The following is a 12,869-nucleotide window of genomic DNA, read 5'->3' as shown; positions in this document are numbered from 1 at the left end:
TGCAGGATTATTTTCATGCTGGTGCAAACTGGCTCAGATTAAGAGCCTACATTTGCACTTGCATGGGTGACTAACAACATATGCTTGTGTAGGGGACAAGTGAGGTCTCAGACGAGCGGACAGGTTTCTATTGTTTCAGAGGTTACTGATGGCACAAAATCATACTGACACACCAAAAAATATATACGGGTACAGCTCGAAAATTCAAGCCCCCTGGGTGCTACCATAGACTTACATTAGAAGTGCCTATCCAAAAAGGCTCAAGGTCATTGGCCACAGATAAAATGACGTCCAATCACGTTATATCTATTGTTGCATTGATTGCACTGATCATATCAAGATCATACTTTCAATATCTTAGGTAGAAAGCTAAACAAGCAGTCATCATCGTGCATCAAGTGAGCAATCTACTGGAGAATCATTTTTCAACCCTTGTCATATGAAGAGAACTTATAGATAAAATGTATCGACACTCATCGGCCATTGGACATAAACATTACACAACAGCCCCTGGTTCGATCCCAGACTGTGTTACAGCCGGATGTGACCGGGAGACCCATGAGGTGGCACACAATTGGCCCAGAGTCATCCAGGTTAGGGGAGGGTTTGGACGGCCAGGATGTCCTTTTCTCCTTATACTCTAGTACTCTAGCGACTCCTTGTGGCGGGCCAGGTGCCTAACAAGCTGACTTCGTTAGTCAGTTTGACAGTGTTTCTTCCGACACATTGGTGCGGCTGGCTTCCAGGGCAAGAAGCAGTGTGGCTTGGCTCTCAACCTTCGCCGAGTCCCTAGGGGAGTTGCAGCGATGAGTCAAGACCGTAACTGCCAATTAGATATCACGAAAAAGGGGATAACGCCATGGGCCAGAAGTTTGAATACATTGGCCATGCTGTCAATCCAGCATGACTTCTGCCATTTTCAAAACAACTGGAAACTCAGAACTGGGAAGTCTCAGACTTCAGTGAGTTCAAGACAACTGGGAACTTAGATAAAACTAGTTATTCCTGGGAAAATACGGAAAATCATTTTGAACGGTCACCCAACTCGGAATTCCAAGTCAGGATTTCGGGCCTCTTTCTAGAACCCACAAGAAGGACTGCCGCGCCCCCTTCCTTTTCAAGTGAGCACACCACAACAAGGTGAGTCCAAAAATGTCTTGTATGCTGCTGCATAAATTATGTAATATGCCAGGAAGATATGTATACTGTAGCCAAGAAAGTGATACTAAGAGCATGTTGTGTAGTAAGCTGTTAGAAGCCCATGTGCCTCCCCCTAATACTTTGGCCCCTTTACCCCTCATCATTTGGCTTACTGTTCTGATTTGGTGGTGAACATGTAGCCTATAGCCTGTTTTAGAGAAATGTCATCATCGAATATTGTAAGAGCTTTCATTGTCTGCTTATATGCCCCTTTTATTTATCCTACGGTTCTGACTTGGTGTACAGGGAGAATACTGTAAGAGCGGCCCATGTTCTGAATTCTGTCGCGTGCATTTGTTAAAGTGCAGAACAAATAGTTATATTGACTACGTCCGTCCTAGCTCGCTCATTAATGTCTTAATTGAAATTATGGATTGCCTCTTATCCGCTAGTCTTCCCCTTATGTCATAGTTTGTACATCTCAATTGTCAGTAGAAAACACATTTGCTTAAGCAAGTCAGCCATATCAGCTATGTTTTTTAAAAGGTAGTAAATTAGGCTGAATGAACGGTTTTGCTTCCAGACAAGGCTCTGCTGATAACCCTGTGCATCAGGTTTCAGGTATGACCCAGATGTAGACAGGGTTGAAGTAAGAAAAGTATATTTCTAGTACAGGGGCAGGCAAACGACAGGTCAAGGGCAGGCAGAGGTCAGTAATCCAGAAAGGGTGCAAAGGTCCAGAATGGCAGGCAGTCTCAAGGTTTGGGCAGGCAGGGTTCAATAATCCAGAGAGGTGTGACAAGGTATAGAACGGCAGGCAGGCTCAGGGTCAGGGCAGGCAGAAAGGTCAAACCCGGAAAAGACTAGAAAACAGGGACAATAACAGACAGGAGCAAGGGGACAAATGCTGGTAGGTTTCACGAAACAAAACTAACTGGCAACAGACAAACAGAGAACACAGGTATAAATACACTGGGGACAATGGGGAAGATGGGTGACACCTGGAGGGGGGTGGAGACAAGCACAAAGACAGGTTAAACAGATCAGGGTGTGACAATGTGTAGTGGTGGTAAGGTGTTTGGACCCTGCTGTTGGGACAGTTTGTGCCCACAAACAGTTTGTCACTGTATTAGTCCAATTAATGTATTGTTTGGTGTTCTGTTGTGTTCTGTTGTGTAGTGGCTTTGCTAGCATGCATCACACATTTTTCAGAATGTTTGCCCCACAAAGATGTACATGCTAAAATCGCCATTGATTTTGATACTACGGGCCACACTTGATATGGTGAAAACAATGTGTGGGGGGGGCAGAGGCACAGAAACTCACATCAATACCTTTTTCAGATAACGCTGTTAACAAATAATTTATGCTATTGCTACCAATTAAGAGTGACTAACTGAATGACTCAAAAAGTCCCTGGCTTATGCTGTCCAAATGGACGTTAGTTATGAGGACCAAGATGTCTATGCATTGACTTTTGTTTTATACATGTCGGGGGGTGCTATTAACGAGGACATATTGTTCTCTCACAATTCCCGATCATGAAACGGCATAATGGATGTTTAGTGTGCTGATTCCTTATGGTATCGAATGGTGGGCTTTTGCACAGATGGGCTCCATCTATCACGGGACGGCGGGCAGGCCGCTACACTCTAGTAATGAATGTGTCTCCCTCTGCCATATGGATTCATTGTATGATACACCGAGAGCAACTGGCGGCAAAAGAACTGAGCACAGAAATCAGAGATAAACTGCAGCAGGTAACTTCGATTGTACACCACATCCACTGCATGCACGCCTGATGCAAAACTATGTGGATATATGGGATCTGAGCATGACAATGTTCTATTTCACATCGAGGCTTGGTGGTTATTAAAGGGGGAGGGTTGGAAAGAGTTTTCCAATTGAGAGAGGAACTGTTGTCGTTCCCAATGGATGACTTTCTGTGTAAAACAGCATCAGTAAGTCCCACTCGAGTGATGACTGCTCACGTCCAGTGCTTGGAAGAGCACTTTGGGACGGACCTACTTCCCAATCCCTTTGACTGGGATCCTGGCTAAGTTGACATGCCGGTAAGTGAAATCGAACAGCTGATCGAGCTGTTATGTGACCGAATGCTGCAGACAACGTATTCACGGGTCACTATGGAGGAGTTTTGTTTCCTGACTCAAATGGAATACCCTGCCATCTTCCTCTGAGCATTAATGCTGCATTCAAAACAACTGGCAAACTCGGAACTGGGAACTCGGAAATCTCTTACTTCCGAATTCAGTGCGTTCAAGACAACTAGGAACTTGGAAAGAAATGAGCTCCGACTGGGAAAAATCTTTTGAAAGGTCATCCAACTTGGAATTCCAACTCGGGAATTCTGGTCTCTTTCTAGAGCTCTGACTTTTCGACCCTAAGATCACTGACGTCATGATTTGACCTCGTATGTTTCAGAGTTCCCAGTTGTCTTGAAAACACCATAAAACTCATGGTAGTCTACCCTTCACCAGCTCATATCTGTGTGACACTAGATTCAGTGCTCTCGTCTACATTAAAACCAAATATCGATCCAGGTTGGATGTGGCAGCAGAGATGAGGTGTGCACTGTTGATCATGCCCCCTGACTTTGAGAAGCTCTGACGCAAAATGCTTCAAACACATCCATCTCATTAGTGGTGGTGAGATAAGATACATTTGTGTATGTCAAACTAATTCGCAATTGACTGACCCACATTAACAGTATGTGATGGTGAGTTGAGAAGACAATCAGAATTGCTACTAGAATGTTTTTCAATTGACTGCCATAGCCCAAAATAAAAAAAAAATCAACATTGACTGTTAATTACATGGGTGGGGTCTCGAGAATTTTCAGATACCAAAATTGGGTTGTGGGCCTAAAAAGTTTGGGAACCCTTGCTCTACAGTATGTAGTGTTTGACATTCATTTTTACGTTTAGGATGCAATTTAGGCAGCGTTGCATTTTTGCAGCCGTGGGTCTCACAGGCTTAATAAGTACATTACGTGTACATGTTTTTGACATACTCTCTTAGTTTTCAGTACACGTTTCAAACATAATATAGAGATGATTTGATTCCTCACATTTGATTCATCAGCTTCCACAAGGATGAAGAACATACTACTAATGAATTGGTAGCGTGATGGGAGGTCTTGTTCCTTGCCTAGATAATTATATCATGACAATACACATTTTTACATGATGTACTATAGCGTTTCCCAAACTCGGTTCTGGGACCCCTAGTGGTGCACATTTTGGTTTTTGCCTTAACACTACACAGCTGATTCATCAACGCTTGAAGATTAGTTGATTATTTGAATCAAAATGTACACCCCTTGGGGTCCTGAGGACCGAGTTTGGGAAACCCTAATGTACTATGTAGAATACTCCTAGAAGCCAACACAATCCCTTGGTGGAAAATCAATGTGTATCTGGTTGGTCAAAGCCCCTTATTTGCTAAGCAGACTGCCTCTCTCTGTCCCTAGTGGTGGAACCAATGAAATCATCTCACAGAAGGGCAAAAAATCTATGGGCATGGCAGCACAAGGGATTGATTCTTTATATCCATTTTCCATGTTTCCGGGCCCAATCGTTTGGTCATCAGAATGTGATGTTCAAACAAAGGCTAGCTCCTCTATGATGCAATGAGATAGAGCAGGGCTCTATCCTTTTGGAGGCCCTAAGCAAGATTTTGTTGGGGGGGGGCCCCACCTCGTGGTAAATCATTTTAGTGGCCCCCCCTCTTGACAGAGGAGGAAAACATGTATTTTTTAAAGTTAATTTCCTGTAATTTTACACATTTTGTCATGGGGCGTAGAGAAAACGTTGCAATTTTAAAGCAATTTTTCTACATTTCTGCACATTTTGCCATGGTGCGGAGCGACATTTATGCAGCTTTAAAGCATACTTCCTGCAAATCTACACATTTTGTAATGACTTATGCCATGTTAATATGATATATGAGTGAAAATGACTAACAAAACCAATGGGGGCCTCCCAGAGGTCTGGGCCTGGTAGGTATTCAGCCATGATTAGTACACGTTTAGATAATGTAGCTGGCTGGACTAACTACCAATTTAACAATTGTTAGCTTACATGGATAATTGAGTGACTGACATAACAAGAGAAAAACTGCTGATACACAACCAAATTTCCAAATTGCAGCTGGTGTATTCTACTTTTCTTATTCTCAATAGTAAGTTGAGACCCCGACTGAGTTCCCCCTGCCTCAAAAAAGGGCTTATGCCTGGAACCGACCCTGAGATAGAGAGATGACATTAAAAATACATTGGAACAATGTGTGCTCTGTTTTGTGGAAGAGTGCCTCTCAGACTAATAAACAGAGTACACCCTTATGTTTCCCGAATGCTGGGCTTGCAGCTTCCTGAGGTTCTTCACCAAGACGAAAGAAATGGGCTCATAAAGTTTTTATGAAAACAAACACAAGGCCAATACTAACTTCTAAAAGTTCTTCAAGATACTTACTTCTGACTTGACATGATCTTATGAAAATAAAAATAGAATCAGAATATTCAAGAATGCAACCGGTACGCCATTTGTACACACATATACAGTATGAAATACATTACATGCAAATGCAAAGTGTGTTTTGTTTGTGAGAGTGAGTGCGTGTGGGTGTGTTTGCTGCCATTCTCAATTTACCTTTTAGATTGGAATCATATAGCACCACCTACCGAGAACCTTGGTCATGAACTCCACTTTAGCAGTTTATTCCCAAGGTGCCATATCCAACACCACCACTAGAGGAAGTATAAGTATACACTCTCCTTGGTTGAATGACAAGTTCACAAACATTGAAATGTCATATATCCTCTGCCTCTAGAGTTGTTTAAAGTTGCATTGATGGTCAAGGTGTCAAAAGAGCATGGCATCACAATAAATCACAATAATGGTTAAACCCTTATTTTAAATTTGCATTTCTTATTATTTTTGTTTTTTGCTTCAGTTTATTTTAGTAAATACTTTCTTCACACTTTTTTATTAAAACTGCATTGTTGGTTAATTAAGGGCTTCACTGTTAGGGCTACACCTGTTGTATTCGGGCGCATGTGACAAATACAATTTGATTTATTCAGTACAAACATAGAGCATTGTTTCAGTAGCTAAAGAACTACTCCCTCAAGTAATATAGCGCCAACCTGACATTTCCAAACAGATCCTCGAACATCTCTGCCAATCTGCTGTTCATTAAACTGATTGCTTGACTGCGCTGAGGGTTTGCCTCGCTGCCCTGTTTTGATTAAAGGGAAGCTCATAAATAGAGTGCTGCCTATAAATGATTTCCTCATTACATCAAAGTCACACGGAAATTGTAAGCAGCTCTTACAATTGCCACAAAGGCAGCTACCTTTATGGGATTAGTCCCCTGATGAATGATATATAACAAGGCAGGAAGGAGGACCATAAAACATGACCAATCTGGCTCTCCAAACCAATGGTTTTTCCCACAATTGGAAGTGCTGTGGAAGCCGGATACAGTTGACTAAAACCAATAACATTAAGGTCAATTAGTCCAGAGAATGTTGCTCGGGAAGTAATAGGCCTACTACTGCCATCTAAAACCTGGCGAGTTTAAATTGCAGTCTTCCAACAACTTTTGCCATAGAAATAACCCAAAGGTATGACACACTGCATTGTTTGATGAGACAGGTAGAGCTTTACTTATCGTTCCACAGATTATTGCTGAAGTTAGTGCTTTAGTGCTTTCAGAACATGAAGGGCTGAGGTGAGAGGAGAGAGATGGTATAGTGTAGATGCTATGCTTTGGGACTCTGTAGTTCTCCATTTCAACTGACATTAAACACAATATGTCATCATATGAAATGAATTAAATAATATTACTTAAATAATATTACTGGAAGCAGAACACCACAAATATCATCAACATTTCATCAAACATTGTTTTAAAATGACATTCACTGATATGGTTTACAAAAGTGTTCTAATAACTGGAAATATCTGAATACCTGACTTTTTAGTGCTTACATTTGAGGGTTGTCAAATATTGACATTAACATTAGAAACCATGCAACCATATGACAAAATGTAGGTCATGTTCAATTTCAGAGATGTAGATACGTAACAACATATTCTTACTTAAATGATATCTCAATAAGCAAACACGTTTTAAAAGCCTTTTTAATTTTGGTCCATGCAAATGAGATACATTGCTGATATTAAAAACATTTATAAAACTACATACTGTAGCTCCTTGCAATGGAACCTTCAGATTAAAGTATAAAAGGTATAAATAACATTTTGGTCAGAAACTTTTGCCACATTTGAGCTACATGTTATAAATACGAAACATGAATCACACAATAAATTCATTTCCTGCATAAACATTTTTAGAGTGAAAGTATAATAAATAAGTGTACACAAATTAAACTAAGACTACACATGTCTTATGAAACAGAAGTGCTGAATATAATTTGTTGCTGCGGTCAAATCTAATGTAAAAATAACAATTTGGAATGTGTGTAAAAAATATCAACACTTTTGAATGAGTTGAGTTTCTGAAAAAACTAAGACAACCCTTCCGTATGGAGTGAAAGCGGTCTAAAATCCAACCTATCTGTCTGTTTTCAAGGAGAGGTGAAACTAGGCAGAGCTGAAGTCAGACGTACGCTGAATCTTCTATGCTAGATACTGACAAGTGTAATGACAGTAATACAACACCATTTGATCAATACCACAGAGACAATCGGATGAAGGGAACATTTGCATTGGAATATATGACATCAAGTAAAAACAGAACCACTAGTTGACTTAGCCTGGATAGCCAAATTGTTATCCATCCACAGAAGAAAAATAAGAAACCAGCAAAACAATTCATCGAGGTCTTTAAGGCTCTTTGGTGAGTGAGGCACTGTATTTTCAGGTGTGTTTATGAAAGAAAATCATCTCCATTTCAGTGTTGTTTTTGTAGTAAGGAGAAAAAGATAGTATTAAAAAGAGTGATGTCCAAGTGTCCAACACTAATATCAACAGAACAAGCTTATATTCCTCTCTATTTTCATGTTAGGTGATACATGCTGTATCCCAGCGGCGTAGCGTACAGTCCCATAGGTGAGAGGGGCAGCATTGGTCGGTGGTAGGGGTAGGACTGTCCGTACAGGGAGACAGCTGTGTGAAGTTGGGCACCCAGGGGCATGGGTAACGTAAAGCCCGGGTGCAGCACAGGTTTGGCAGCCATTTTGAGCTTCTCCAGCTCGGCCTCCTGTAGTCTCTTGGCCTTGGCCCGGCGGTTCTGGAACCAAATCTTGACCTGAGTCTCAGTCAGGGTCAGAGAGCTGGAGAACTCGGCCCGCTCTGCGATGGACAGGTACTGCTTCTGACGGAACTTACGCTCCAGAGCCAGCAGCTGGGAGGTGGTGAAGGGAGTACGAGGCTTTCTATTGGTCTTGTGCTTTCTCAGCGGACAGGTAGGACTCACCTGCCCTGAAGAGAGAGAGAGAGAGAGACAGAGGGTCAGAGTCAATACTGATTTAATGTAACATGGATACTTGAGTGAGAAAGTAAAAGTACTTCATATCCTGGTAGCCCTAATATTCTGATAGAAAATCCGTAGTATTTTCACATCATTCTGATACATAAACTAACAACGTTAGAGAGAAAACTGTTTGAGTGTGCCCAAAGTTATTTGGTTGGAGGCTGATAGCAAATTTAAACTCTGAAACGTAGGCCTACTAGTTTACCCAAGCGCTGTACAAGTGAATGACCATACATGAAATTAACTTTTTCTTTGCATAAAATAGACTGATTTTGAGCAGAGATGTAATATCTGACCCAGTCAACTGTTTAGACTCAGATTGTTGTGATACATTGTAAAATGGAAATGGTCAAACATTGTAATGGGAACACATATCAATGGTGGAGATTAGTGTTATTTGTTGGAATGATTTTAAGTCATCTCAATCGCACTCCATACTGCCCTTTCCCACTTGGACAAAAGGAACACCTATGTGAGAATGCAGTTCATTGACTACAGCTCAACGTTCAACACCATAGTGCCCTCAAAGCTCGTCACTAACCTAAGGACCCTGGGACTAAACACCTCCCTCTGCAACTGGATCCTGGACTTCCTGATGGGCCGGGCCCAGGTGGTAAGGGTAGGCAACAACACTTCTGCCATGCTGATGCTCAACACAGGGGCCCTCTCAGGTGTGCGTGCTTAGTCCCCTCCTGTACTCCCTGTTCACCCACGACTGCGTGGCCAAGCATGACTCCAACACCATCATTAAGTTTGCTGACGACACAACAGTGGTAGGCCGGATCGCAGACAACGATGAGACAGCCTATAGAGAGGAGGTCAGAGACCTGGCAGTGCGGTCCCAGGACAACAACCTCTCCCTCAACGTGGGCAAGACAAAGGAGATGATCGTGGAATACAGGAAAAGGAGGGCCGAACACGCCCCCATTCACATCGACAGGGCTGTAGTGGAGCGGGTCGAGAGTTCCTTGGGGTCCACATCACCAACAAACTATCATGGTCCAAATACACCAAGACAGTCATGAACAGGGCACGACAACACCTTTTCCCCCTCAGGAGACTGAAAAGATTTGGAATGGGTCCTCAGATCCTCAAAAAGTTCTACCTGCTGCACCATCGAGTGCATCCTGACCGGTTACATCACCGCCTGGTATGGCAACTGCTCTGCATCTGACCGTAAGGCGCTACAGAGGATAGGGCGTACGGTCCAGTACATCACTGGGGCCAAGCTTCCTGCCATCCAGGACCTATATACTAGGCGGTGTCAGAGGAAGGCCCAAAAAATGTCAAAGACTCCAGTCACCCAAGTCATAGACTGTTCTCTCTGCTACCGCACAGTAAGTGGTACCGGAGCGCCAAGTCTAGGTCCAAAAGGCTCCTTAACAGCTTCTACCCCCAAGCCATAATCAAATGGCCACACGGACTATTTACATTGAACCCCCTTTGTTTTACACGGATGCTACTCACTGTTTATCATCTATGCATAGTCACTTTACCCCTACCTACATGTACAAATTACCTCGGCTAACCTGTTCCCCCACACATTGACTCGGTACCAGTACCCCCGTATATAACTTCGGTATTGTTATTTTATTGTGTTAGTTTAATAAAATTCTTATTTTATTTTATTTAGTAAATATTTTCTTAACTCTATTTCTTGAACTGCATTGTTGGTTAAGGGCTTGTAAGTAAGCATTTCACGGTAATTCACCTGTTGTATTCAGCGCATGTGACAAATAAAATTTGAATTACACACAAACCACAAACAAAAATGTATGTGGATATACTAATAAAACACACAAATCAATGTAAGGGTTTAAAGACCTGCCTGATATGCCAAAAATGATACATAGAAATACATCTTATTATCCCAAATAAAGAATACAAATTGTTGAATATTGTTTTCAAATTAAAGATTATGTTTCATGTTAACTCAAATAACGTTGTAAAGACCCAGGCGTGTTATTCCTAATACTTATTTTTCACATATTGGTTTAATAAATTGAACGTCAAGACTTAAGTTATCTTACGTTTTTTTTCTACACAAGCATTCAGATATAGCCTAATTAATTAGGCATATACATAAAAGTTGGTTGACACCCTGTCAAATAAATTGAATGTATAGCCATGCAATATTGTGAGACAGCACATACCAACCAATTCAATGGGTCGATTTGATTTGTATTTTACCATATGATATATATTTTTGAATCTCTAAATAAAAAATAAGTTATGATAAATAGTGAGGTAAGAAGTACACATGTATAAATATTCCAAATGTGTTCCAATTACTTAAAAGAAGCAGATTTGTATATCTCAATTTATTTGAAATTCTCTCACGTGAGTCTCCAAAAGTTACTCACGAGTTTGCGCTGAGAATCTTGGGCTCATAACCCAGGGAGCACAGTCATCCGGCTCGGAGGACTCCGACTTTACGGGCGATGGTGGAATAAAGTGCTTTCGGATTCCCTCGGGAGGGCTATATGTCTCTCTGCACAGGTACGGAGAGTTCTGAGTCTTTGAAAATGTAACGACAGAGACATTGTCGGGTTTGCTTGTAAACTCACTATGAGTCTTTCTTCCCGACATTATAGCCTCTACACTGAAGGGATGATGGCGTGTAGTCACTTGAGTTTTGCGGTCATCCATCGTGCTCTCCCGCTCGGGTCGGCTGTCCTCCTCTGATGAACTGCTATCCCTCAAACTCACATGGGTAGACATTTCCCCCTTAGTATGTCCCAATGGCACACGGCAAGACTGACTGACAGTCGTAGCTACAGGTAACGTTCAGAGTATCAGGACCCAAGCTGTCAAGTGTGGGGGTGAGTAAAATAATCACGTGGCGCCAGTCGAACTTTCGGCCAATCGCAGCGCTGCCAAAATGTAGGAGATTGGTCATTGATTGGTCTCTCACACAAGAGTTCAAAATATATGTAGTGTATCACATGCATTTACTGTGACGGATAACTTCAAACCTAACCTCAAGAGATGTAAACACAGGCCCCATGCAGATAATTATGAAAGAGATAAACACAAATTAACAATCTCCATTGGGATATGCCTTTTCCTGATTGCAAAACGTTGTTGGTGCCTCAATTCAGGATACACACATTTGGTGGGAAAATGCTTTCTTGCAGCCCTAGTCTGTATCATGCTCTCTTAAAGCTGCAATATGTTACTTTTTGGGCGACCCCAACAAATCCACACAGAAATTATAGTTATAGATCTGTCATTCTCATTGAAAGCAAGTCTAAGAAGCGGTAGATATGTTCTATGTATGCTATTTCTATGTTTCACGTTCTTAAATTTCAAACAGCTGAAAATACAATATTTCTGGTTATGGAAAAGATAATGTATTTCACAGTAGTTTAGATGGTACAATGACTCTCTACACTATGCTTGCTTGTTTTGTCAAATAAACAAAAATTAAGGGAACTATTAGAACGTTAGCGTCCAGGAAATGGTGGAGCGATTTCTACACTGTGCATCTTTAAAGCTAGAATCCTTAGTTGCTAAATCCATTTTTGGACTTTTGAATTAATTATATATAACCATTGATTATTGAAGAATGTTGTACCCCATCAGATCCCAAAATATAAGCTTATTTTACTGTTTGTAAACACATGTAAATGTAAAGAAAAACACGTTATAGCCACAAAACATGGTTAAACTATAATTTTGATATCATGGATGGTCAGTCCTTGCATCCATAGCTTTGTCTATTAAGTGTGGTTACATTTCTCCAGGCCTATCCCTCAGCTTTTTACCAAAAACACTTTGTTATTGTTTCAATTAAGCATTCTCGCTTTAAACAAAGCAGGCCTAGTTATTCTTCATCAAATATGCATGACCTTTGAAGAAGTGTGAATACCCTCACATACATTTTTTGGGGGACAATTTTTAGAGCATTCTTGAATTAATCTACCAGTAAAAATTGCTATTGGCAAGTGATTCTGAGACTCAGATTTGTCACTTTCAAATGTATGCCAAACAAAAACCAATGATTGCAGAGTTAAACAAACCATAGAACTCTATGCACAATGACTACTTTTAGCAATGTCCAATAAACATTTTACAAAAACACATTTACTTGAAGAACAGTGCAGATGCAAAGTGTGTTAACAGAAGGACGGTTTGTGCTGTTTGTCCCATCATTTGTATCTGCAATGTTCTTCAAGTAGATGTGTTTTTGTACAATTTTCTGTGGAAAT

At 41.1% G+C, this 12,869-nt stretch overlaps 1 protein-coding gene across 1 annotated transcript; it reads right to left on the bottom strand.

The window, feature by feature from the left end:
- Positions 1-7,286: 7,286 nt before the first annotated feature.
- Positions 7,287-11,548, bottom strand: LOC139583494 (homeobox protein MSX-2-like). The gene is made up of 2 exons (XM_071414645.1): positions 11,022-11,548; positions 7,287-8,606 (listed from the first exon to the last, which is right to left on the bottom strand). The coding sequence occupies exons 1-2, from the start codon at positions 11,377-11,379 to the stop codon at positions 8,182-8,184; spliced, it is 783 nt and encodes a 260-aa protein (XP_071270746.1). The 5' UTR covers positions 11,380-11,548; the 3' UTR covers positions 7,287-8,181.
- Positions 11,549-12,869: the final 1,321 nt, after the last annotated feature.

This window comes from Salvelinus alpinus, chromosome 1, assembly GCF_045679555.1.
Source record: "Salvelinus alpinus chromosome 1, SLU_Salpinus.1, whole genome shotgun sequence".
Taxonomy (NCBI): Eukaryota; Metazoa; Chordata; class Actinopteri; order Salmoniformes; family Salmonidae; genus Salvelinus; species Salvelinus alpinus.
Note: the sequence above shows the minus strand (reverse complement) of the source record. Positions and strands in the feature narration are given on the sequence as shown.